General features: G+C 39.9%; 2 protein-coding genes and 1 non-coding gene across 4 annotated transcripts; 1 reads left to right on the top strand and 2 right to left on the bottom strand.

Moving 5' to 3' along the window:
• The first annotated feature begins 130 nt into the window (after positions 1-130).
• On the top strand, positions 131-25,720 carry DIPK1A (divergent protein kinase domain 1A). 2 transcript variants are annotated; one of them, XR_012836549.1, is made up of 6 exons: positions 245-443; positions 12,952-13,086; positions 13,368-13,475; positions 14,155-14,331; positions 23,353-23,436; positions 24,025-25,720. XR_012836549.1 is itself a non-coding variant. In XM_075759930.1 (5 exons), exons 1-5 carry the CDS (start codon positions 390-392, stop codon positions 16,471-16,473), a joined length of 1,287 nt encoding a protein of 428 aa, XP_075616045.1. In that variant the 5' UTR covers positions 131-389; the 3' UTR covers positions 16,474-18,417. The 2 variants fall into 2 exon arrangements, 1 of the variants encoding a protein (XP_075616045.1); XM_075759930.1 differs by lacking the exons at positions 23,353-23,436; positions 24,025-25,720 and adding an exon at positions 15,661-18,417 and having other exon boundaries at positions 131-443.
• RPL5 (ribosomal protein L5) lies at positions 19,208-26,860 on the bottom strand. The gene is made up of 8 exons (XM_075759931.1): positions 26,579-26,860; positions 25,551-25,620; positions 25,341-25,456; positions 23,728-23,862; positions 22,938-23,140; positions 21,841-22,018; positions 20,012-20,100; positions 19,208-19,371 (listed from the first exon to the last, which is right to left on the bottom strand). The coding sequence occupies exons 1-8, from the start codon at positions 26,579-26,581 to the stop codon at positions 19,272-19,274; spliced, it is 894 nt and encodes a 297-aa protein (XP_075616046.1). The 5' UTR covers positions 26,582-26,860; the 3' UTR covers positions 19,208-19,271.
• Positions 22,203-22,301, bottom strand: LOC142602846 (small nucleolar RNA SNORD21). The gene has a single exon (XR_012836665.1). It is a non-coding gene; the product is annotated as a small nucleolar RNA SNORD21 (small nucleolar RNA).

Here is a 26,860-nt window from a genome sequence, read left to right as displayed (position 1 = left end):
CCCGCGCGAAGCCGCTGAGAGGGGGCGGGGCGAGGAGAGGCCGGGGTCCGGCGGGGCGGGGCCTCTCCTCGCCCCGCCCCCTCTCAGCCCCGCCCCACTCCCTCACAGCCGCTGCGATCCCCCCCTTTAAACAGAGGGTGGCGGTGCTGGGGGGGTTTTGCGTCGGCGGAGGCGGCAGCTGCCCGCCCTTTTTGCCCGCTGACAGCTGCTGTCGTTCGGCCGCCACCGGTGCCTGGAGGGAGGGCGGCCGTCGCGCTCGCTCCCTCTTCCCTCGCCGCCGCCGTGCGTGTGCCGTGCCGAGCCGGTGGTGCGGCTGCAGCGGCAGGCGGGGGAGCGCCCCTCACCGCTCCGCCTCTGATCGCCGCCCGCTGCGGGGATGTGTGATTGCCATGGCGAGGCGGCTCTTCCCGGGGGCCTGGCTCAGGAAACCCCACTACGTGCAGGTAGGCCGGCAGCGGGCCGTCCCCCACGGCGAGCGGGTCGGGCTGGGCAGGCCGGTGCCAGCACCCCTCCCTCGCCTCTCTCCCTCCCCCCCCGCAAAGTTACCTCAGGAGCGGGCGCCCCCCGCAGGGCTCACCGCTTCTCCCGGTTCGGGTGCGGCCGTCGTTCCCTCCCGTCGGCGCCTGGCGGCGGATGGGGCTCGGCTGCGCCGCTCTGCTGCTCGGCGGCTTGGCTGGTTGGGAGGTCGCGGTGCCGGGGCTAAGGCGCTAGCCGCGGCCGGCGGGCCCCTGGGCGGTGGGTCTTGGGGCACGGGAGCAGGTGCCGGGCGGCCTCGGGTGCCGCGGTGCCTGTTGCTGCCCCTCCCGCCAGTCGGATCGGGCCTCTCTTGCCGCCTCTGAGGTGCAGAGAGCCTCACGGAGCGCCCTCCCCGAGCGGCCCGCGCTGCCCGCCGGCAGGACCTGTTACGCGGTAGCCTGCCCGCTGGCTCCCTCGGGCTCACAAGAGACTTTGAGTTGCCTCGGCTATACCCGCGGCATTGCCAGGGCCCTCATGCTTTTAGCCACGTCCCTCCTTTACATCTATCGCCGGTGCTGTGGACATCCATCCCGTCGGAGTATGGACAACAGCTTGCATGAGCAGATTTATTTTTTTCATGTGTCCTAAAAGAATTAACGTCGGGCACTTTTCTTTTGCTGTCCAATAGTTAGTTGCTCCATGGATTTATTTATGTGTTCATAGACACACTGTTGTACTTACATACAAAGGCACACGTATGTATTATTTAAGCTATCTGTGTGAGGTCTGGTTGGAAGTGCTGTGGCTGTCATGTAGGAGGGAGTTCTACTGTGAAATGTTAGTTATGACCTTGTGGTATGTTGAGGGTTATTCTCTGGGGTTCTTTTCTATCTGTTGTGTTATATTTTAATTAAATTGTAACTAAAATGAGCATTTGTTGAGTTGGAGGGGTTAAATATATTTCCTTATATGTGCTACGTATATGTTCATCATCTGTTGATACCTCATTAAATGCTTTGTAATCATTGGATTCAAAAATGTAAACTTCATCCTGATGCATTTTAAAGTCTCGGATGTTTTAATTCCTCCTTGTCTGTAACTTTTCTGACCTTACTCTCTTTTTAGAAGTACCTGAAATGGGATTTAATTTTTGAGGAGAAGCGTACAAATATGGGTATAATCTTACTCTCTTTAGTATTTTTTTATGGTATGTATCTGCAAATCTGGGTCAGTTATCACTTGACTATAGACCAGGAGAGACTGCTCTCAATCTATTTACTGAAGTAGACACTTGTACAGCATTTGGATTCACATAGAAGAAAGGCTCTGATACAAATAAAAATGAATTCATCATCTATATGCTACCTTTCAAATTAGCATTCTCCCAATTGTTTGCCTCCTTTGCCTTGATTGTAAGCCTCTCTGATCATTACATGGTGATGTCTGATAACATTTCTCTCCATTCTTCTTCTCAACATTTACTTTAAGGCCTTTCAAGCAAAATATGTTATTTTAAAATCTACTGAGAAACAGGAAGGTGGCAAGATCATTTATTAGAAAAGCCAAAGAAATTAAATATCTGTTTCTAGAGCAGATTAAAAAAATATTTCTGACTGTAATTTCTTATACTATAAGCTGCATTTGAATATTCTACAGATGTGTTTTAGGAGATCTAATAGTGGCATTGTTAACATTAACATATTTTTCTGTTAGACAGTGAATGTATGTGATGCATCCAGAGAATGGCAGAAAGTTATCAATATATTGGCTTTTCTTGTCATTGCGTGTTACTGTTGGTACATGACAAATGCGGTCATGGTTTAACTGTACTAATTGCTGAGTGCTTTATTGAGATTTGTCTCTGAAGAAGCCAATGCTCTCTTAGTAAATGCTAGACTTCAACTCACTGAGATGTAGCTACGAGCAAGATGGAAAGATTTGTGTAGTATTGCTATGCAATATTTCAGGTAGCACACCAGGGAAGATGGTTGTGCAATGGAAGGTATTGCTGAGTGACTTCCAAATTCTGCTGGCTGGCGTTCCAGACTTTTTGAAAACTGTGTTGTGAAGAGAGTTGATAGAACATCAGGTTCTGCAGGACAGAACTTGTTACCTGCTCTAGCTTTCCTGCTGTAATAGGATGAGGATGCTACGAGTTGGTTTGCAACTGATACTCTGTGGTGAATGTTCTATTATTATTATTATTTTATATATTCTTTAGCTTTTATGCAGAATGCTAGATCCATAGGTAATCAGTTTATGATCTTTCTGGCTAAGAAGGATGTGTTGCTGAGTATCAGCTCATGCATAAGGAGCAGGGTGAACTCTTGGATGTCTTAACTTCAGCCCAAAACCTAGTGGCTAGGGACCCACAGAGACAATGTTAAAGTTTCGTCACAACACAGTAACTCTGAAATACAAAATTTTCCCAGAGCTTAGACTGCAAATCATGTAACAATTGTAAAACAAATAAAACAACAAAAAAGCCCGCAAACCTGACAAACTTTTAAGCACTACTAAATACCACTAAAAAAAAAAAAAATTAACTGTATTTATAGGATTTTACAGTTGGGTGATTAACACTGTTGGGATTTGTTTTACAAGGAGATGTTAGTTTCCCAGATTTGGGAAGTACTGTCCTGAGGTTCTGTCTAATAGCTGTAGTTGGCAATTGTATCTCAAGGCTGAGGGCAAGTCAACAGGATTACACACGACAATAATCACATAAAGAACACATGCATGCTTGGAAGCTTTCTGGCCTCTACAGATTCTGGACCAAGTTTATAGACTCTTTAGAGATGTCCCATGGACTTCAGTAATGTATAAAAGACTGTCTTTGAAGGGTGAAAGAATAAACCAGTTTTAAAGCCCTACATAACAGAAATTTCCTGTATCATCTTTTTCCTCTAAGATTTTAATCTTTTTTGTTGTGTTTTTTTTTTTGTTTTCTTAATCTTTTAAGGGGAAACATCCTGTTTTCCATCTTGATCACGATCTTATTTTATTTCAAAAGATACCTCCAACTCTGTTTGCTCAGTTTGATTACTCGGGATACAATTAATTCAAGACACTAGCATAAGCATGCGCTGTCTGCTCTTAAAGATGTGGCTGTGTCCAGTACATGGCATCCAAGACAGCATGGTCTAATATTCTCAGGCATCATGTCAGCCTACCTGAAATTCATCCTATGATTCATAAACCAACCTGAACAGAGAATAAACCAGGATTTCTAACATGATCAGCATACAATTTTTTTATCTGTTCTTTCCTATTGCTAATATGTAAAACAAATGGAGTGAGCAACTCAGATTTTGAGAAGACTAGTGTGCTATGGTGATGTGGAATACTTTGCAGAATTAAGCTCTCTGTACTATTAAACAAAGAAACACTTTCATAATCTTTAACCATAAAAATGTTTTAAATAAAAAGTACACTCTACCAAAAAACTGGCAAGTTGTGTTGCATTTTGATCCGCTACTCTCCATATGCTTTGGAGTGCATCCAGGGCTTGAGTTTTGCCAGAAGTAGTTTTCCAGTTCTCTTCCAGGGGATGAATGTCTAATTATTATTCAATGCACATGACTTGGTAGAATGTACAAGTGATGGAAGAAGTCGACTCTGTAATATCCTTTTAAGCATTACGAGTGTTTTCCTTTATTCTTGTGTTCCCTAGCTCATATTTAAGTCTTGATGGAAGAGTGGAGCCGAAAAGAGAAATTGTGTTTCCTGGTTTTGAATACCTTCCTTTTTTTATAATTTCTGAACTCTCAGTCCTTGTCACGTTGAATATGTTGTTATTAAAAATGTTTTCTAGCAGTTTGTCATGATTCTAAATGAAGTCTGTCTATATGTATTGCTCCCTAATCTCTGTCTGGGACTTGTTGCTCAGAAATGCGTTGAAATGATCTGCACAGCATATGTGCAGTAAGTAAGTCCACTGTATTCAGGGTGCATTGATGCACATGACCTAACGATCAGTAAATCCGTGTCCCTGCTGCATTAGTACAGCATGTGCCCATCAGTTCTGACACTTCTGAGATATGGACTAAGTGTGTCTACACTCACAGTCTGATTCTGGGAGGAAATGGATATTTGATAGGGGAAGAAACGATGTAATGATTGGACCTTTTGCTGAACGTGATAAAGAAGTCCTTATTAGAAAAGTAATTCCCTTTGAATCAAAGAAAGTGGAACCTTGTGGTCTGGTGTAAGCAAATGTATGCTCTTGTCCATGCTCTGAACTGGCAGGATATAATTCTCTTGCAAGTCAAAAGCTACGTGACTGCATTGGCACAGTACTGAGCCCAAAATAAATCTAGCTTCTCTACAGCTTCCTGCCAAGTGTATGATGTCGTCAGATGGCATTTGGGGAAGATTTTCTGTCCCAAACACACTTTCTTTCTGCCTGAGAAGGAGGACAAATTTGGATAAATCTGTATATACGGTATTCTCTCCTGTACTATGAATATGGTCAATACTCTGTAGTGGTCCTGAGGCCTGCAGACCACGATATGCATTTAATACAAAATTGCATTAAATAGCACTTTGGTTTAAACTTTAGTATGATAAAGGTTCATGGAAGGAGTCAGTAGGAAACTTTGAGGAACGTAGCGGGTTTGTTGTCCCAGAAGCTTTGCTTCCCAAGCCGTTTTTTATACATGAAACAGCTTTGCCTAAAATTTACATTTACTTCTATTGATCTTTCTCAGATTTTACCAGTAGTTTTGTGTGCTATAGTATTTATGTTCTACAACATTAGAGTTATTAGGAATTGGGGGGGGGGGGGGGGGGGGCAGAGGGAGAATGAATAAAAAAACCCCATCTCTAAAGGAAATCACTGTATCTTATCCTTCAAATAGATGAAGAATAATCATTAGCACTTATTTGCTGTAATTCCTGATTCATAGGAGCTTCCTCTTATGTATGCTTGGGGAAATACTGAAGAAAGTTAACTTTTTAGAATTTCCATTAATCCTATTAATAGAAGACAATTTTGTAGAGAAGAGATTTGTGACAGGCTTTAGGAAGACCATTGTCACAATTGCCTGTAGGAAAGAGAATGTGGTAAAATAATTTTTGATTTTCCCTGTAGGTGTTCTGCAATATTTTATTAAGGACTGGGTAATTAAATAGTTATGAAGACTTTACTTCTAAAAACAAAAATCAAATTGAAAAAAAGCAAATACTTTTTCTATCTTTCCTATTCAAACTCTGCACCAAGCATCCTGTTTGCTGCAGTTTTCCAGGCTGACTGCAGCTGTGAAAGAGTAATCCTTCAAATATTTTCATTTAGTATCTGTAAATGACAGTTGTGTTTTTCTTGTGGTTGCTTATTCATAATAATCTGCAACCCATGTTGGGTTTTTTAAGTTTTATGAGCTTCTGGCTCACACAGATGTTGTTTGAATCACTGAAAACTGCCTGCCATTATGTTTGGTATCCTTTCGTGTTTGTGGGTAGAATTTCACATAATAAAAGAAGTTCTCATGTTACTTTGAATCTCTGAGAGTGTGTGTGATGGAGTTAGAGATACAGATTTGGCTTCTGTAAGCTAGAAAGCCCTGAAAGATATGCTGGTATCTTGAAGTAAACGTACCCAGATACTCTGTACTGATGCAATTTTTGTCATGGCTTGTTTTTATGCGTGGTATTGGGTATCAAAATGTGGAAGGTATTGTGATAGTTTCTGGAAAATCATACTTCTCTTTGGAGAAATAAAACTAAAATTGCATTTAAGAGAAAGCACATAAAGGTATCAGAAGAAAGGAGGTGTCTTGCTATAGCTTCTGCCTTGATTTGATTACATTGTTTTGGAGCAATATCCATTTTATAGAAAAAAATTTATTTCCTCTTATGTTCATTGACTCCCAAGTTGGTTAACAGAATGTAAAGGAAATACTTAGAATGCTTTGTAGAATGCAATATGGGGTGAACTGGGACTTGGACCATATGAATAGATCCCCTATATCCTGCCCTAAAGAAGCTGAGTAAATCTAATGTTGAACCTTTATGTAAGTATTGCTGTTCATGCATCTGTTTCTTTGGCACAGAATTGTAGCATTGTTGAGATCTAAGTTAGGTTCTTCTCTATTGCAAGACTAGATGTTCTGGATGCAGTTTGTTTATAGATAGTCTTGAAGAGGAAAAAAAAGTAGGAAATGCTGTAATTGAATACACTTTGTGGTAACTTGATTCCCCCTCTCCCAAGATTTACACAGTTAGTTCTGCCCTTGTGTTGCAGCCTGCCCACTTGTGACTAAAAGGAAAGACATAAACTTAAATGTTTTAAATTAATCAAATTATGCCACTTGGATTGGAAACATTTTTAGCTTATTTTTAACTGGTGCTTTTATTTACTTTCTGAAATAAATAGTACCTAGACTTATCTGAAGATAAGACTTATAGGGAAAGTGTTTCCTTCAAGAATGTGCAGAGGGTATGTCAAGATATGAGATGACTTCTGCTAGGATTCAAAAAAGTTAATTTGAAGACACATAATTAAACTTCATAAATGAAAGACACTTGACAATTAAACTACATGAGATGATAGAGAAAGCACCCAGCTTTGCTACTGAATTCTTAAATTATGATGATTGTACTATAGTGCTGTTTATTTAAAAAACAAAACACCAAAGAAACTAAAAAAATGCCCACATTTCTGGAGAAAGCTTTTATATGTGGGGAATGTCATCTGTCAGCTTTTCCAGCTGCTGTAGGGCAAGTGCTGGATGGAGAATAGGAGAGTACCATTTTTTCTTGCTTTATATAGTGTATCTCAACCGCTCTAGGCTGAGTAAAGAGCATGGGAGGTTGGGTAGGAAGAGGACTTACCTGAAACACCAAACAAGGTACTTTTTTTTTTTTTTTTTCCTGGCAGCAAGTTTCTGTAGAAATCAAACTGTTTAAAAACATAAATCCTTTTCAAATTGAATACTCAAGAGTTTTGTTGCTGGAGTTCGCTCTGTGTGTGATGGTTGTGTTTGGGATTTATTTATTTTATGAAATACATGATGAAACTTTGTCTGAGTTTAGGTGCACAGCTCTACACTGGTGGTATATATTTAGATGGAAAATAAAATTTCTTATGTTAGCTCTGTGACAGTGTGCAATGCAAGAAGTTAAGGATGGTTTGTCAGCCTTTGCCAATGCAGCCATTCTCATTTCAGCCTGGCACACCTTAATTGTACTTGGTGAGTAAGGGGGCTAACAGCTGAGCTCTGTAGAGTGTTGCTGTTGCAACAGCTGTTGCTCTGTAGAGTCCAAAATGCTCCTCTGACCCCGTGCTCCATTAGGTTACATACAGATAAAGCGGCAGAGTGAGCATGCTCCCATACCGTAACTACTCCAGCTCATTATTTGTCTGACTACTGGCAACTTGCAGACAAAATTTTTTTTTATGAAGAGGATGATGAGACCTAAGTGTATTAGCTTTTACAGGCTCTGCTATGTGGTGGTAACCTTTGACACAGGATTTGGGCAAGGGAGTGGAAGTGAGAATAATGGGTAGCTGTTTGCTCAGTTGACTAGAAGTCAATCCCAACAAAAAGATGAGTACAAAAAACTAGTGAACATGCCTTTATTGCATAGTTATCAATTGAATATGATCTGATTTTATAAAAATATCATGCTTTAATTACAAATAGTTTTTGTACCTCTCTTCAGATGCTGCTGTATCTCATTGTGTTTGGAAAGGCAAAGAAGGTAATTCTTTCTGTTTGATGCTGCATCTAGTTACAGAAACGTTAGGCTGAAGTAAAAATAGATGAATGACTCACCTAGTTAGATAATTTCAGGAACTGTACTACAGAGCACTCATTGGTATTATTACTATGTTGAAACCAGCAAAAAATTAAACTCTAGGATATGAAACCATGAGGTTTTAGGTGGTATAAGAACAAATAAAACTAAGTAAATTATTACAGAAAACGTTGAACCTGCATGACTATACTATAGTAGTTTTTATTTGTAAGTGCTAAAACCATTACGTCATCTGTCCTTCAACCAGCAGAAGCATGAAAGTAGCAAAGCAAAAGCACGTTGTGTTCTCTAGACGGACTGAGAAAAATCTGTTTGTATGCTCACAACTGATCCAGATCAGGCAATTCCTCAATCCTGGACCTTAAATGTATTTGATCTACTGGTTTGGTTCACCTCTCAGTTCAAAACTGTGTTTCAAGAGACCTCTGCTGGAGGGCTGCCTCAAGGCTGGTAACCTGGGCTTCCTGGGACAGATCTGCTGGGGATTTTGTTTTGTTTTATTTTGTGTAGTGTGGGTGTAAGAACTAAACCATGCCAAGAATCCATCTGCCCTGCTTACAGCTTTCCTTTGGCTCTGGAAGTGAGAACAGGGAGAGAGACATTCTCTTAGTACTTTGCCATACCATTTTTGTTGGCTTCAGAGAGCTGTGAGAGAAGGATGCTTGTGGGTCAGTGCATTTTGTATATGGACAAAGATTCTGAAATAGGAAATTTGTGCTGGAGAAACTGAAGAAGTGGATGAGGCACTGAGTAGTGCTGGAAACTTAGTTGAGAATGGAAGACAGTGGAGGAAGATTGGAACTGAGGCCCGTGTTGTAGAATCAGATGGAAATAGACTGGAAATAACTGGAAGAAAAAAAAATAGCGGATAACACGTGGTTCAAGAGTGGAATGCTAAGACTGGCTAAGAAACAGCTTGAGATGGGTACTAGAAAGAAAAAACTATTAAGTGAAAATTGTAAATGACTAAATACAGAAAATGGTCTGAAAGAAAGAATAGATGAAGCTGAGTCCATCTGAGCTTGAACTAAAATTGCAGTTCTCTTCTGCAGGGAGTAGTGGCAGGAGAAGCATTTGTGAACCCGTTGGTAAAGTATCAGTTCTTACTTATTGCTGGTACACATGTAGGATGACTTCTACTGCATTTCATCAGTCTGTTCAAGTAGTACAGTTTGTAAGAAAGTTTGTGATTCTTCATGTTGTAAGCATGTAGGTGTGGTATTTTGTCTTCTGTTTTTTTAAACCTAGGAAATTGCACTAAAAGTCTTGTAGTTCTGTCATTTTAGTAGTGGTCTTTCAATGGGAAAGGCTTATGTATGGTATTTCTTTTTTTGATACTCCTCAGCCCCTTGCTGTCAGTTTTGGTTTTTTGGCTGTTTCATCCTCCCTACCCCTAGCTTCCTCATACATTTTCTAAGCTGTTTCTAAATGTGCTATAAAGTACACAGCGTTATTGTCGGTCTGCTTTTGTACTCCATCCAGTTTGTATCCATATTGTGGACACCATGCTTTAGAGGAAATTACATGTTACTCCAACTAAGGTCTTTGTGGCTCTGAGGAAAATAGCAGAAATTATTCCTGTCTTACAACACTCAAAAAAAAAAAAGTCATTAAAAGAAGTGGTTGAAGGAACTATCTCGTCAAGATTTATCACCAGAATAAAATCAGTTTGTTGTATCTATCTCTTCTTTCAGCTAGGTAGTTTTAAGATCAAGTCGAGTGTATGTGAAGGAGTGAAGGAAAAGGCATGCACAGCTGAGGCATATAGCAGGACAGCAGCTGCATGGATTGGAATCACCTCTGGGTGTTTTGGAACTGACTTTTCTTGGATTATGTATTTTAAGAGGAAAGGGTATAACATGCTGGTTGTTTGTCATATTTTTATAAGCACTTGTAAATTATTGTAGTCTTTCTAGTTAAATGAGTCAGCTTTTTTTTTTTTACATCTGCTGCAGTTCTGTGTTTTCCCTCCATTTTAAAGCTAGGTAATATTGTTCATCTTGTTGCCATCTTCTGGAACCCACTTCCTCCTGCCCCTCCCAGGTCTCCCTCCCTAAGTCTTCCAAGCTTTCAGCTTGTGGCTGAGAGTTCACTCTGAAGCAGTATTAGGTTTTCCATTTTATTTTTCTCAGCTTAACTCTGTATTTTTCATAATAAAACATTGCTTAGTCTCATAAAAATTGAAAAACAGTTTAAAAATTTTTAAAAATTAAAAAAAATTTAAAATTACATTCTTGCAGATATTGTGGATACATATTTATTAGCATCTTGGAACTAAAAGACTATTTTAATAGTACGATGTGTTTTGAAGGGACATAAAGCATCATGAGAAATACTTATGCTAGAACTGTTTAAAGGCCATACCGACATGCTCCTGCTTTTCTGTATAACTTGTTGGGTTAACTTCTTGCATTATTCAGTTTGGGCTTTTTGGTGGTTTTGTTGGGGGAGGTGGGGGGTGGGGGAATTAAGATTTCCTTGGACTGAGGCCTTTGACTTTGACAGCATTGTATCTTAGGGTCATTTGAGCATTAAGGAGTGTCTACCCACTTCTCAAAATATGGCCAAAAGGCTCTCGGTCTTTCTCATATAATGAGTCACATGGAATTTGGCACTGCTCTTCTACATTTAAAAGTGTTAAAATACCTTTTGTGCACCTTCCCCTTGATTCACATTTATCCATTTATTTTTTAAAATTGTTATGCTATAAAATGGAATGGTGATGGGATATAAAATCAAGGGCTGAGGCATATAGCATCATCTTTCCTAGCAGTTTTTCTGTGTTATTTCTTGCATTCCTGCCTCTCTTTGAGACTTGTTGTTCCTTACAGAACTATATGGGTTCAAGATACACCTCCTCTTTAGTCTTCGGATGGAGTGAGTGCCTGTGTGAACATATACCTGGAATCACAAGATAAGTTATGGTGGAAGAGTTGGAACCATTCCAGGTTGAGAGTAGGACTCCTGTACCTAGGGATTATACTACTTTTGTTAAGGTTTGAAAAAGTCAGTTCTTGTGATAGGTGTTAAACCAAGGTGCCATTCAACTGATTAGAACTGCTTCTTTTGACCTTACTTGCCTTAAAAATAAATTAATAACATATTTAGAAAGGGAAATGGATCTTTGAAGATCTTCCTATATTTGTGGAATATTATTTTCTTTTGTAACATTTTTTCCTAAAATATCAAATACTTAATAGCTGAAGACATGTATTCAATTTACTGTGATTTAAGATAATTACTATCAAATTGTAGTAATTTGGAATTATTTCAATGCATTTTTGTCCCATGCAGATGGAAACATCTGAAATTAGTATGTGTGAGATGGGTTAACTTGGTATGTATGTATGCAATGGCAAAACTGCTCATCATTACTACCTTTCTTGGTACCTTTTCCAAACACATGGAATAATTTTTCTATGAGGAATAGCTAAGTTAGGACCTGTCAATCTGGGAAAGAGATGACATGGCAGGGAGACATGTGATGGAGGCTCACAAAATGATGACAGATGTGGAGAGAGTGGACAGAAATTGATAACTCATCTCTTCCAATACATGAACCAGGACATCTCAAACAAAGCTAATATGAACCAGGTTTAAGCAAATAAAGTTCAGTCCCTGACCCCAGTCCAGTGGATAGTAGACTGGTGGAATTAATTGCAAAGGGTGTTGTGGAAGCTAAAAGCTTATGTGGATTTTTAGGAGTCTGGGTAAGTTCATGAAAGATAAATGGTTTGAGACTTACTAAATATAGAAAATCACAACTGGCTTAGCAAGTTCTTTTAGAGGAAAATGGGAGCCCATTTGGGATATATATTATATGTTCTCACTCTTTGATGGCATCTATTTATAGCTATTGCTGAGGATCAAGATACTAGTAGAAATGGATCTCATACTGACCCAATACAGCTGCTCTCATGGACTTTCCTTATATCCTGTTGCTAAAGCTGATCCTCACTTTCTAATTCTTTTCTAATCCTGATGTATGAAAATCAAACTGTTAGCATACCAGACTTGGAGGAGGAAAAAACACAAAAAAGATCAAAACATGCTTCCTCCCTTACAAGGCACATAGCTCTCCTTCACTTTCTAATTTATAAATACTTCCTCCTCTATCCCTAGTGAAAAATGTACAAGTGAGGCCACAGAAACAACAGGAAAGTCTTGCATACATTTATGGGAAAGACCACTGAAGGTGAAGCTAGTATAGAGGAATTTTACTGGCATAATTAAATGGTGTCATTTCAAGGAAGGAGTGGGATACTTCAGCACATGCAACCTGTCCCCTGATACCCACCCTGCTCATTGTATGTCTATTGTGCATATTTATACATGAACATAGATTATTTTTTGACCAGATTCCTGGTCTGTTGGATGTAGTTTACCAGGAGTAGAACATAAGTAACTGGTCTTAGAGAAAAATGCAAGTAGTTGAGCTCTGACAGTTTATGATTTTGACCAAATTGGTTCTTGCAGCCTGGCTTGCCCTATGAGGGTCTGTCACATTTTATTTTATTTGTTTATATCTTAATTTTCCTTCCACCTACGTAAGTCAAACTGATCTCCCCTGTCAGTTTTGCTCATCGAGGGAAGCAAATGTTCCATGTAATGCAGTCTGCTTATTTTGTCACTGTCAAAGTCAAATTCTTAAAGGTGAAATAGTAAATCGTGGGTTTTTTCTATCATTCTGACTACTGCTGAATGAATTAAAAAGTATATTTTCTCTGTGTCCTCTAGGTACGTTTCTCATATATGCGGATGAAGTATCTCTTCATCTCTTGGTTAGTAGTATTTATTGGCAGCTGGGTTATGTATGTTCAGTACTCCACCTACACAGAACTATGCAGAGGACATGACTGTAGGAAAATAATAGTAAGTATATTTAGCATAGCTTTCTTAAGTGTTTGTCCTGACTAATTCCACAGCCAATTCAGTCAGTGCCACATGTAAATTAATCAAAATCTGATATTCTATCATGTTGAAGTAAGATTACATCTTCAATTACAGATAAAACCAGTGATGTTTCTTAACATTGTTTTGGTCTAGGGTTATTAAAATTGTTTTCTTAGATTTTCTTTTTACAAGAGTAAGATGTTGGGAGAGATACAATTGTTGGGCAATTTGTTAAATATTTTTCTCCCTGTTTGTTTCAGTGTGATAAATACAAGACTGGAGTTATTGATGGGTCAGCATGTAGCAGTCTTTGTGCTAAAGAAACACTGTATTTTGGAAAATGTTTGTCAACAAAGCCCAATAACCAGGTAAGACTTTACTCATCCAACCTAGTTTTATTATTTCCCACTGAAGTGTCATTCTCTAGAACATCAGCTACAACATCAGTGTCAGCAAGCTGTATCTGTTTGATACAGATTATTTGAAACTCTTATTTGCTGACATGCAGAGCATGTTTATATCTATGTATGTACCTAGAGAGAATGTATAGGTATACTATGTATTATTAATATTATATACAATATGCACCTATATAGAACACAGCTGTACATAATAATATATGTTATTCCTATATGTAAAGGGATAATTATTATTTTATAACACATATATTTATAAAAATATATATAATATACTGGATACTTCCATATTTTGACAGAATACCTGTACTTTTGTACAGTAAACTACTACTCTGCTATCCTCCTTCCTAAACAGAAGCAGCAGCTTCTTAACAACCTATGCAAAGATGGTAGTAATGCCAATATACTGTTTATCAAGCTGTCTCTGTATTTTGACAGTGAAGTATCATCTCCTAAGTGCAGTAGTGTATTGTATTTGAAGTTGCCATTGTTTGAATGTCCTCTTAGGCAGGACTCAGTTTTCTAATCTGTGTTGCTACTTGATTCTTCAAGCAGTGGTTGGACTACAGGTGGTCTTTAGATGCCAGGCTTCTACAGTGTCTTCCACCTTTTTCCCTCTTTTCCTGCATAGATGTATTTAGGAATCTGGGGAAATCTGCAAGGTGTTATAAAATGCCAGATGGAAGAAGCTGCTCAACTTGATTTTGGAACTAACCCAGAACCAAGGAAGGAAATAGTCCTGTTTGATAAACCAACAAGAGGAACCACTGTTGAGAAATTCAAAGAAATGGTATATGGTCTTTTCAAAGTAAGTATACGCTTATTTATTCTATTTTGACAGAAAGGCTTATTTTCCTGCAGCTGGAAAGAATGCCCTATTGTATGAGCCCTGTTCAAGTGCATGTTAGAAAGATGTTCAGCACAAAACCAGTTTTTTCCAGAGGTGCTTATCTTGAAGTTTGAAGTAACTAATTATCAGGTTTTTACTTAACTTTTTAACAGATGGAAGCTGGTATGTGTCTTGCATGTCTACAGCTTTCACTTGTATTTGTGTGGAAAATATGGTGAAACTATAACTATTTTTTGCTGCTTTTGGGGTTATTGTAACCAGGCATAAAGACTGAAACACAATTTGAAAAATATTCATGCTTGGGAAGAGTTACTATGTTAATTAAGCAGTAGGAATCTTCCCAAACAGAATGACCAGCCATACTTCTCCCAGTTCTGTGTTATGAACTGGGATAATAATATAATGTGATACTGATTTCTATTGCTTTAATGCTACCCCAGAATTTTCATAATAGAGTCAACACTTCAATGCTGTGTCAAGACTGATTTTTTTGGGTTTTTTTTCTTAAAATTCTCTTGCTATTGTCATAGCTCTTATGTCTCTAGTGATGGAAATAATGCTGTTCTGAGTGAGCATATGTGTACACATGCACACACATGACATAATTATGTAAAGCTGATGACAGTTGTCATGCACTACACTAGCTTTGTCTCTAAGAATGGGTGAGCAGCAGGTGTTTTAAAGTAGTTTTTAGGAGAATCTAGGTGGTAGTTGAAAAATGCAACATTTCCGATTCCAACAATGGCTTCTTTCTCTGTATTGATACAATGGAAGTGGTTATAGCAAATAAAAAAAATATTTCAGTACACTTATCATATGGGATTTGTACCCAGTGTGTCTTGGTACTTTTTATAGTTAACCAAAATGTAGTTGATCCTGTAATTTCTCTACACCTGTAAGGTTTAATCAGCTGAAAACTAAACCTGATCTAAATGTTTGAATTCTAATTTCTAAGACAATATTTAACAAGCTACTGGATATGACTTTTCTAAAGACTGATCTGACCAAGAACAATGTTTGAATTTTAATGTTTGCATTTTGAAATGCAAAGAACACTAGTACTTTCAGAAGATCACATACCTGGTGCCTTTGAAAACAGAACAAAAAGGAAGCTCTTCAGGCATCTGGTAGCAAGTCCTGTAACATCTATAACCAATGAAAACTAGAATATAACATACCCCCTTACCATAGAAGCCATAGAAGGAGAATAACAGGAGGTAGAATGACAGGTGGATTGGTGGTAGTTAATGAAATCATACTTAAATCTTTTTCGTTTGTTGCTTTTAGGCAAAATTGGGTGAACAAGGAAATCTTTCAGAACTGGTTAATCTCATCCTATCTTTTGCTGATGGAAACAAAGATGGTAGAGTTTCTTTGCCAGAGGCAAAATCTGCATGGGCGCTTCTGCAGCTAGATGAGTTTCCGTTAATGGTGATCTTGCAGGATAAAGAACATACTCCCAAGTTGATGGGTTTCTGTGGGGATCTCTATGTGACCGAAAGAGTTGAATATACCTCTCTCTATGGAATCAGCCTTCCATGGATTATAGAACTTTTCATTCCCTCTGGCTTCAGAAGAAGTATGGACCAATGGTTTACTCCATCGTGGCCAAGAAAGGCAAAAATAGCTATAGGGCTTTTAGAATTTGTGGAAGATATTTTCCATGGACCTTATGGAAACTTTCTTATGTGTGATACAAGTGCCAAAAACTTGGGATATAATGATAAATATGATTTGAAAATGATGGACATGAGAAAAATTGTGCCAGAAGCGAATTTGAAGGAAATAATTAAAGATCGTCAGTGTGAATCAGATTTAGACTGTATTTACGGTACAGACTGTAGAACTCTATGTGACCAAAGCAAAATGAGATGTACCACAGAAGTAATTCAGCCAAACTTAGCAAAAGCCTGCCAGCTACTTAAAGACTATCTGCTTCGTGGTGCTCCTCCTGATATCCATGAAGAACTAGAAAAACAACTGTACTTGTGTATTGCCCTTAAAGTCACAGCAAATCAGATGGAAATGGAGCATTCTTTAATACTGAATAACTTAAAAACTTTACTGTGGAAGAAAATTTCCCATACAAATGATTCTTAGCTTCTCCACCAGCAGAAGACAATATTGATGCCTGCCACTAGAGGTGGCCTACCACATTTGATAAAAATGATCTGCAGCATTTTTTAAAGATGTTTCTTTACTCAGATTTCATGAATGGCTCTTTAACTCTTGCCCTTCAGTACTTTATGACAGGACTTCTCAAAGAATGAACATGCCACTGAGCAATTGGGCAGAGGCCAGAAGCACTTCTGGTGTTCCAGTGCTGTGTTATGGAAACAAAAAAAACCTGCATGCTTGACTATTCTGTGCACTTTGTCAGATCTTGAACAGGATGAAAGTATTCACTGTGCCACCACATCAACTGATGGAACGTCTTATAATTCTGTGAAAATCATTGCTCACTTGTGAAATGACCTGCAAGAGTTTTATCCTAAGCAGTTTTATGAAGAACCACCACTACTGCAAATGATGTGTCTGAGTCCAAGCTGCTTTTGTGAATACATTGAACTGTGAGACTGAAGTTTACTAATACCTTGGCATGGCAGAATTTGCACATTAATAATTTTTAAACTGTGGAAAATTAGAATTTTATTCTAGGACAGGTTGTAATATGAGACTTAAATCAGATTGTGTTTACACCTTGTTACCTCATGCTTACATCTTGAATGTTTTAGTTCAACACTTTTTAAGTCCTTATACAATGAATCATGTTGTGAGCCAAGAATTTTAGAATGTTATTTCTTAAAATCACGTATATAGTCTAACAAACAGCAATATCAACATTTGTTTCAAAAACTGTAGACTGTTGAAACCTTTAATCCAAATTAAGCTGTAGCAAATAGTCAAAAGTAAGGAGTTTGTGGACTAAGCTATCTTATGAGAATTGAAGGTAATTAATTTTTTAAAATACTGATAGCAGAAATGTCCTAACAGTTAAAAAACGAAGCTTGCATAGTGTAGGAATCTGCTGTACGACATGTGAAAAAATAGTTGTGGATTGTCTTGATTCTTTACTGTCCCTCCAAAATTAGCTACAGACTTGTACTTAAATCCTCTTGAGCTAGGAAATGCTTTTCCGCAGGAAGTCAGAGCTAGATCTGAACTGTGGAACAGAGGTTGGATTGTTCAGGATCATGGAATATTGCTTAAATGGGAGCCTGTGAGATAGTAACAGCTAGGAATGAGGTGGAACATAAGTGAGCTGTAGTGTTACTATTCTTTCTCGTAGCATCTACAAGTCATCAAGTGGCACTCCATGTGCCAAGACCATTGTACTACTTTTAATTTCATCCCTGTTGTTTCTCAGATTTACATCTATGTTCACAATTATGCAGACTTGGATGTCCATAGAACACCTTAATACTGTGCTCCATACTTATCTGTTAATGTTTAGTTTATAAATGCTTTTGGTACAAAGTAGTTCAATCCTTAATGATTTCAATGGCAGTCATCCATATACTCCCAAATCCTGGCCCCTTAATTCATTTTCAGCATAGGTAAGGATAGGCTTTATTAAAATATTTGAAAGGTTAATTGCTTTAGGTATCCTGTATTAAATGCATTCCTTGAATGACTGAAGTGCAGGATCAACAGTCATTTCTCCGTACCATATATAATAGTATGCAGCTTGGGTTAAGAGTGTACTGTTTTGTAAACATCAGCTTTTTAGTTTCAGAATTACTATGCTAATTATTATCTCTAACTTGATGATGTCCTCCAACCATGAGCTAATAACAATTTGTAGCCAGCAATGCACTCAAATGTAAAGTGGTCATGTTCTCAGTGGAAAAATCTGACTGTAACTGCTACTAGGTTTTGGCAGAGGTTATTGTTGGGTATTTTGAACTGGAAAACATGTTTAATAGCGCAGTTTGTTGTACAGAACCTTCATTTTTATTGCTGTTGCATCAAGTTTGAGCTTTCAACGGAAAAAAACCCACATTTTTGTTTATAATAAATCACAGGCCTATTTTTCTCTTTCAATAGCAGTACTTACCATCTATCAGTATCTTAAAGTAAAACATTCCTCTGTGTAGCTTGCTTGACTCATGTTTTAACTGTGCAAGCAACTTCACTAAGTCTAATGGGAAACAAGAAAGAAGTGCCTATGAAACTGAGATGTAAGAGAAAATAAGGGATGGGGCAAGTGAAGGCCTCTGTAACAAACATGTATATGCAACTTAAAATTAACTGTTGTCTAATCACTAAATAATGTGTAAGTATTTAGCTTAAGACAGTACCTGTTCCAGTAACAGCCAGAGCTTGGAGCTGAGTGCATGGAAGCATTTACTTCAGTTACACATGTATTGCTGTTATCACCTACAGTTAAGTCGCAGTAGGGAAAGTGTTGCCATTTGTGTTCCTGAGAGCCTAAGGCTGCCTTTAGGCAGAGACTTCAGAACCTCCTGTGACTACTTCTCTTTCTTCTTAAGCTACATACAGATTCCTCTGTAACATTAAGCATGCTGACAGAAAAACAGTAAAGGGCAGGTAAAGCCCTTTGCAAAAATTTCTCATCTTTTTGTTGTTAGAAACAGCAAGTTATATCTAGTTTTTGATAGCAGTCACACCAAAAACTAATCAAATTGATTTCCCCTTCCTATGGGAATAATTCTAATGCAGCAGTCCATCATCTCTCTTTTCCTCTGTGAAGGATTTCAATTCATACAGTACTTTGAAGGGGAAAAAAAACCCCTTAAGACTACAGAATATCTGGATCATAAAAAATATTCTGCATCTTTATAAGATATATTAATAAGCCAGTCTTACACCATTGCTTACTCAATAAATTTATTGCCACTTTTTCCAAAGCTTCATAGAAAATTGTGGAAGTTGTCTTAACTATCAGCTGTGCGCTCCTGGGCCCTGAGAAAGCTAGCCTTCTTCTGAGCAACACGATCTTTCTTCTGGGCAAGGGACATCTTGGGACAGTTCCATCTGCAACGTAAGCACAGTGTACAATATATCTGAGGCAGAAATAAGCAAAAAGGTGGTCAAGAAAGCTGCAGTGCACCAGAACTGTGATTAAGACTGCTATGCTAGAACATATTCCCACTTCTGTAACATGCTTTACTTCACTGTAATGATTTAAGGTGCCTGTTAGGGCACCACAAAAAGGCATGGTTAGACTGCAGCAGTTTAATTCATCAAGAGAGAAGCTCAGTACTTGTCTGTGACTAGAAAATTGACACTATCACTCCCAAGGCAATAGCTGTGCCTTTATTTCTTTTCTCCCAGACCCCTGAAAAATCCAAATAATTTAGTACTGACAAATTAGTCAGCTTTCCCACTGAAAACATTAAGAATTGAAGATACACACTTAAAGAGTTCCAGTTATTCAGGCCACAAGTATGCTCCACTTTTAAATTTAAAAGAGCCCTCAACTATATATAAAAAAAAAAATTTAGATTCCTAGTGTTAACTCCTGACGAAGTTATACAGAAATGCTTGTATCTAATCTGATTTTAACTACATGTCAGTTTTAATGCAACTGCACTGTCAATCACATTGTTTTACCATAACTAAAATATCTTTGTCACCCTCTTTAACATGAATGTGACTTCTCTGCTAGTTTTACCTCTTCTTCTTGACTTCTCTCTTCGGTTTCTTTTCATGGACTGGATTATCCCGTATAGCAGCATGGGCTTTTTTATACATTTCTTCCATCTTAAAAAAAATATAAATTGTTAAATTCTCCATAGCGGTTCATTGTAGGATCATAGAAAGAAAATCCAAGATACCCTTACCTGAGCATGCACTAGAAACACATTTCATTGCAATAGAGCCTGTGATTTTGTGTGGTTGCCTTTAAAATGCTCTCTTCATACATAAGATCACTACCATAGCATACTGAAATTTCTACTATCTTTGTAATATAGTTTAAATATCCAAACTCACAACTTGGACACAAAACAGAGAAAGTAATTTCATCCCTATTTTACAGTTAGAGATCCAAGGCCATAGAGTGACTACAGATTACTTACAAGTCTCACAAATACAGGCTAGTATCTTGCAGTTGAAATACTTTTTCTTCTGAAGCCTACTTTCAGTGCTGTAGCTTCCCTACATTGAAATTAAAAGGCAGTCTAGAAAGTTATTCTACTTCTGCCTGGAATACTTCATGTTTACTTATTAAACCAAAATCACTCCACACAAACTCTGTCATCAGACATGTAATCTTACCACTTTTGAGACCCTACTCTAGTAATTACAAAGATGCTTAGTAAGAGGGAAAGAGTAGAAGTAGTTGTGAAAGAAGCTACAGATTAACAAGTCTTGCAAGAACCATGACAGTCCCTGCATGATCCTCAAGGATACAGTAACAGAAATACATTAGCACAGGCTACACCCAAACAGCCATTTCTGACAGCTCATACAGCAGGCCATTGTACTTGAGCTACTATGATTCTTCTAACGTGTAAGACAAAAGAAATGGAAGTGACCTGTCCAGTGATATAGATCAATAGCAGAAGGTACTAGAGGATCCCCACCTGTCTGCTGCTCTGTCCCAAAGACAACTATGGCTCCATAATGGCACCAATTTTACAAATGCCTTTGCTGGTGGTTAATTAAGACCACCAGACCTCAGCTATGAAAAGCTGTCTAGATGTACAAAGAATAGCTAGAATAAACTTAGTTAAATTTACAAAACCAAACAAACAAACAAAATGAAACCCCATAGCAATAAAGGGATAAAGAATGAAGTTAGGTTTTCCACAGGCTAAAAAGGGGACATGAGAATGTTTGTTTCAAGCTTCAGGACCACTAATTGGGGAAACCAAGCAAGAACATTACAGGCAGCAAGACAAGCCATCTAAAAGGCATTTAACACTTGAAAGCAGCACCTTGTACAAAATACTCTAAAGTAGTACTAAAATAAGGTGTGTTACACTCTGTAGTTTCATGAGATGCTGGCTTGGGCTATTCTATATTCACCTGGGACCTAGAATTACCTATAGGGTCACACAAATCCTAAACCAGATTTGACCTAGAGCACATCCTCACAGTTGCAACCACCACAGCTGCAGATATGACAGACTGGCACAGAATTAGGAATGAGTGGGTAGCTTGTATAGAAACTTCAAGGTAATTTCTATATTGGGGGGGGGGGGGGGGGGGGGGGGAAGTGATCTAGCTTACTTAGAATGCAGTCCTGTAAGCTTAGGTTTATAGGCAGAATGTTAAGCTTCACAGCAGGCAAACAGATCTCACTTTCCAAAGATCTACAATATACTACAGAGCCCTTAATGGAGGAAAAATGTTTTCTTTGCATGGATAACATACAACATGAATCACATTATTTTACACATCAAGCTTATTTGCATTACTAGAGAAGGCCTTATGCAAGACTTATCAGCATCTTCAGCATCTCTATTAATGCACAAGAGCCCACCAGATAAATCTTACCCCATCAGGTGTTACGTTGTTCTTTATGTATTGGGAGAACTGTTTTTTATAAGCATCTTCATCCTCCTCCATCAGGTAACGCATATAATCTGCAACATTTTGGCCCATGATGTGCTTGCGGTGAACCTCTGCATTGAATTCTTTGCTTTCCGAGTCATAACCAGGGAAACGTTTGGTGCTGTGAAAGAGCAGTTAAGAGTCAGGTTAAGACATATTGCCAAATCCTCTAATTCAGAGGCTAAGTTCCACAAAGAAATGACTGATATATCAGATTCTCCTGCAGATAACTGAGGGATAGAACCCTCTAATTAAAAATGAAGAGATACAGAAAATTAAGAAATGTAAGTTTTAAGTTCATCTCAGCTGCCATCAGTCCCGTCTTGAAACAGTGCAGTACATCATATACACACACCATGGACCAACTACGGAGTGTTCAGTCCCTGGGAGTATCATCATGTAGCAGCCAAGTCAGAAAAACTGGACAATTAGTCAAGAATGACTGGGACAGCACGGGAGAGGGTAGGAAAATACAGATTTTTTTTTTCCCCCACTGCTGCTAAGTGAAAGAAGCAGTCAACTGAGATATCAGTGTTAGATAACACTGCGAAAAATCTTAATTCAGTCATTCATACATTGCCTATAACAGGAATTGTCAAAACTTCCACATGGAAATTTTAAGTGCAGGTGGACTGCTCAGATCTACTATTGTACTGACAACTGTACCGTCAATGGTTTTGTACCTGGTATGTACAGCATTTCACAGTGAAATCAAGTAAATAGCCTTTACTATTCTGTTAAGTGCATTCAATCGATGATTTTAAGTAAAAGCAACAAGATGGCTCTTTAGTTTCTAAGAATTTAACAGCATCTCTTGATAGTTGCAAGATTCCCAGCAGCATTATCAGAATTGCACTTGTGGATTAAAAAACAACCAGTGAACCAACCAAAAAAACCCCAACCTCAGAACCTAGGCTACATAATCATTAACAGGTCATAACAAAATTACTTCAACATAAAGTGACAGTATAAGTAGACTGTCACATACAGAAGCATCTCAGATTAATTCTAAAGGAATTCTTCCAAACAGACTAGATTACCTATGAGGGATTGACAGACCACCATCCACTGCACCCTTCAGAGCCCCAAAGACTTTGTTTCCAGTGGTAGTTCTGGCAAGACCTGCATCCAGGTAGCATGTGAAAGCACCAGGCTTTCCATCCACACTTTCCACATTGTATTCATCACCAGTCACTTCAACTTGGCCTTCATAGATCTTATCAAGACCAAATTTATTCAGAAGCTGTGAGGAAGGAAAAAAAAAAAAGGCACTTCTGAAATTGTGTCCATTTATTGACAAAATAAAGAATCACTGCCACCTTAACACACCAATTTGCTGTAGAATCTTCATTTTTAACAAATTTCTTTACAAAAATATGCACCCCATACTAATAAAGCTTTTAACAGGCATGCTTACCGTGGTGGTTGTTAAGTTTCAACCTCTTGTTCCAACAGGTACACCAGTGAACTTAAGATTTATTCATGAGCTCGTATGGAAAAATGGATGGATGCTGTTTACATGTTTTCAAACTCTTAAAGGTACATTTCTTACATTTTTATCCTGACTCCCTCCCTCCACCAAACTTAAGTGCTGAGACTTAAAAATGGGCTGCTGGAGTTGAAACTGCATGCTGTCATACTTCTCACTGTGATTTGACAGTCACAAGAGGCCATCAAATCTATATGGTAAAGAGCAAAAGTTAGTATTTAGAGAAGCCCACAGAGGCAGGTATCTATACTAACAGGCCACTTAAGAAAGCAGGCTTTCCCTTTTGTAAGAAAACCAGAAAAACAGAGCAGCAACTTCCAGACAAACTGACAGATACCTACCCTGCGTGCCAACAGCAGACCTGTACAGTATGCTGCTGCATAATTGGTCAGGCCAACCTTCACGCCGTATTTTGGCAGCTCGTGGGCATACGCAGCACAGACAATCATGTCGCCTTCGATTCTGGCATAGGCAATCTGACAACAACACAACTGTTAGTGTTCTCACAATAATTCCAGGCTAGTTTTATTGTTTGACATCTGCTTAAGCCAACAGGAATTCTGTATGGAAATACCCAGCAAACCGCCAACCTCTGCACACAAGCTGAATGGGTTATGGTTTTCATTTTTTTTTTAAAGGCACAATTAACACCACAAGTACAGATGCAAGGAATTCCAATCTGAACTAGGCCACAGAAAGTGTATGTCAGCAACTTTTATTTACCTCTCCACATTCATGAGGAGGCCAGGAAACTGCCTACAAAACCACCTTTCAAAGAATCATAGATGTGGATGGATTCTGTCCCACTTTCTGCATGTAGTTCTCATATAACATAGTATATAATGCACCTGAGAAAAATGCAAAAGCATCTGATACAGAGTTTGTGATAACATTGTTACTGACCTTCTGGAATGACTTTATTAACGGGTCTGAGATTTTCATAATCTCAGGGGTCTCCTGTGAGACAGCAGTACTATCAGATGTGTTTCTACTGTTCCTTTCACACACAGAACCTTCTCCTTTTGACTCCCACACCTCCTTTCTACATCCAAAAGTTGTCCCCTTTTTGCAGGATTCCTACATACTGGAAAGGCACTATCAGTAAGCACCTGCCATCACTGATTTTTGTTTTGAGTTTCAAAGATAAAATAATCTCAAAGTCATATAGTTTTGTCTGAATGACTGTAAAAACAGCATTCTCAACTGTTCTCAACAGATAATTACTCTATGAAGAAAGAAACAACAGTTAAACTTTTCTAGCTTTTTTTTTTTGAGCTTAACAACATCTATCTATGATGGAACAAACATGCCTAAGTTTTTAAATTCAAAATTAGTCAAAACATTCTGAAAATGAAACAAGAAAGTGAACCACAGTGCATCACACCACTGCATACTTAATAAGCATGAAAAAAATGCCCACTATTCTTATTTACCCTTCTCCTTCAATCTCCCAGGAAAGCCATCATAAGGCCTCGCCGCTTCATATGATCCTCCACGTAACACCATAGGGGAAAAAAACCTCTCAAAAGAGAACTTTAGATACAGTGCAATAGTCAATGCAGGTTGACAGGTCACATAGCCAACTCTGTTATCTTCAGTCAAGCAAAAAGGCCTTCTTTTCAAAGCACTTTAAAGACAGCAAGAAAAAAAAAAGAGAAATCTTCCCTCTCCCTAAAATATTCTACTGATCCCAGCATCATTAAAACAGTACAATCCTGTATTACAAATAACCTTGCTGAAGAACGTTGACTAGTAAAACTTATTCTGTATCATGAATATGGTTTATTACTGAAGTTGTGTCAATGTTTAAGACTGTGCCCCTCTAAGAAATTTCAAGAATATAAAAACTGCTCAGATCAAGCCTCAAAACCCCAGCTGCTTCAAGCACCCCCCATTCTGTTCATTCTGCTCTGGGAAGGCTGGTGGGTCATTCAGCGAGCACCGCAGGCCTTACCTGGCAAATGATGTCTCTGTTGGTAACACGCACAATCATCCTATACTTAGGAGTGTTGTACTTGTTTTTATCTTGAATTACCAAACGTTTGCGGGCATAGTAATCAGTTTTTCCCTCTGAAAAACAACAATTACAGTGTGGAAAACGTGAAAAAAGTAGCAATATCGATCAGTGACATTTAATTATATGTTACAGGAAACTTAACAATACCTCTCCTTCTCCTGAATTTCACTTGGTATCTCTTGAAGTATGCCTTATTCTTGACAACTTTCACAAACCCCTTGAACAAGAAGTATAACTAGATGTTATTAACATATAACCATGTAAGCCAAGACCATTCTAACTACATTAAATCTGCTATGAATAAGCCCGCAGTGAAATCAGGAATAAAATAACGTTTACTTATACATTAGATAAAAAAGCATCAGAAAAACAAAATGGGAAAAAAACCCCACCCAAACCCCAGAATTTCCATCTTCCCACTAGAACTACTGCACACTTCTCCCCATAACTTCATGTAGTTTCAGGAGAAAACTAGAAATTGTATTTGTTAACTGGACGTCTGTCTGCACGGACTGAAGCAGTAACCGTGGTCATTTCCAGTCGCTTCCCCGCAGCCAGCGATTCCTCTGGCGAGTTGTGCTGTGGAGCCGGCTTCTGCAGCCCCCGCCGGCCAGCCAAGACAACGAGCTTTGCTGACACCGCGACGGGACAGACGCTCCCCAACACCTGCCAACGCTTCAGACGCGCAACCCCGCGGCAGGAAGGCCGGCGGTCCGTCAGACACCCGCACCCCCCGACCCTCCAGCCAGGCGCCAGCTGCCGCAGGGCACCGGGGCTCTGTCAAACCCGGCCCCGCCGCCCGCTCACGCGCCGGTCCGACCGCGCGCCTCCCGCTCCTTCCTACGCCGTCCCGCCGCCACGCGCCTGCGGCCCGGGCCCGACCCAGCCTGCCGCCGCACCGGCACGGTAGGCCGCGGCCCAAGGCGGCGGCGCGGACGGTAGCGGGGCCGGGCCAGACCCTGACGGGCCCCGCCGAGCCGCCCCAAGCCGCCCCAAGCCGCCCTGCGCCGCGGCCCCGGCACTAATGGCAGCCATTGCCACGCTGGAGCCGCCGCAGCCGGTCCCGGTCCCGGGCCAATCGGGCTCCATCCGGGCGGGCAGAGCCGCGCGGCGGGCGCAGAGCGGCGGGAACAGCTCCCCCCCGCCGCGCGGGTCCCGCGGGGGCCGGTACTGACCATCGTGCCAGGTACTGTCCGGTCTAGGCCTAGGCCGGAGCCCGCTCCGCACAACGACTGCACTCCGCAGCAGGGGGGGAAAAGGCCGCGCCCACCGCGCAGCCGCAGCTCCTGACCTGCCCGGCGAGGCGGGGCGCCGCCGGCCGGCCTGTCCCCGGCTCCCGCCGTGCTGCCCCCTGCCGGCCTGGAGGAGCGTCCGCCCGGCGCTGCCGCGGCCTCTCCGCCCGGTGCGGGCCCAGCTCCCGCCGCCGGGGCACGGGCCCGGCCGCTGCGGGGGCGGGT

This window comes from Balearica regulorum, chromosome 8 (genome assembly GCF_011004875.1).
Source record: "Balearica regulorum gibbericeps isolate bBalReg1 chromosome 8, bBalReg1.pri, whole genome shotgun sequence".
NCBI classification, from domain to species: domain Eukaryota; kingdom Metazoa; phylum Chordata; class Aves; order Gruiformes; family Gruidae; genus Balearica; species Balearica regulorum.
Note: the sequence above shows the minus strand (reverse complement) of the source record. Positions and strands in the feature narration are given on the sequence as shown.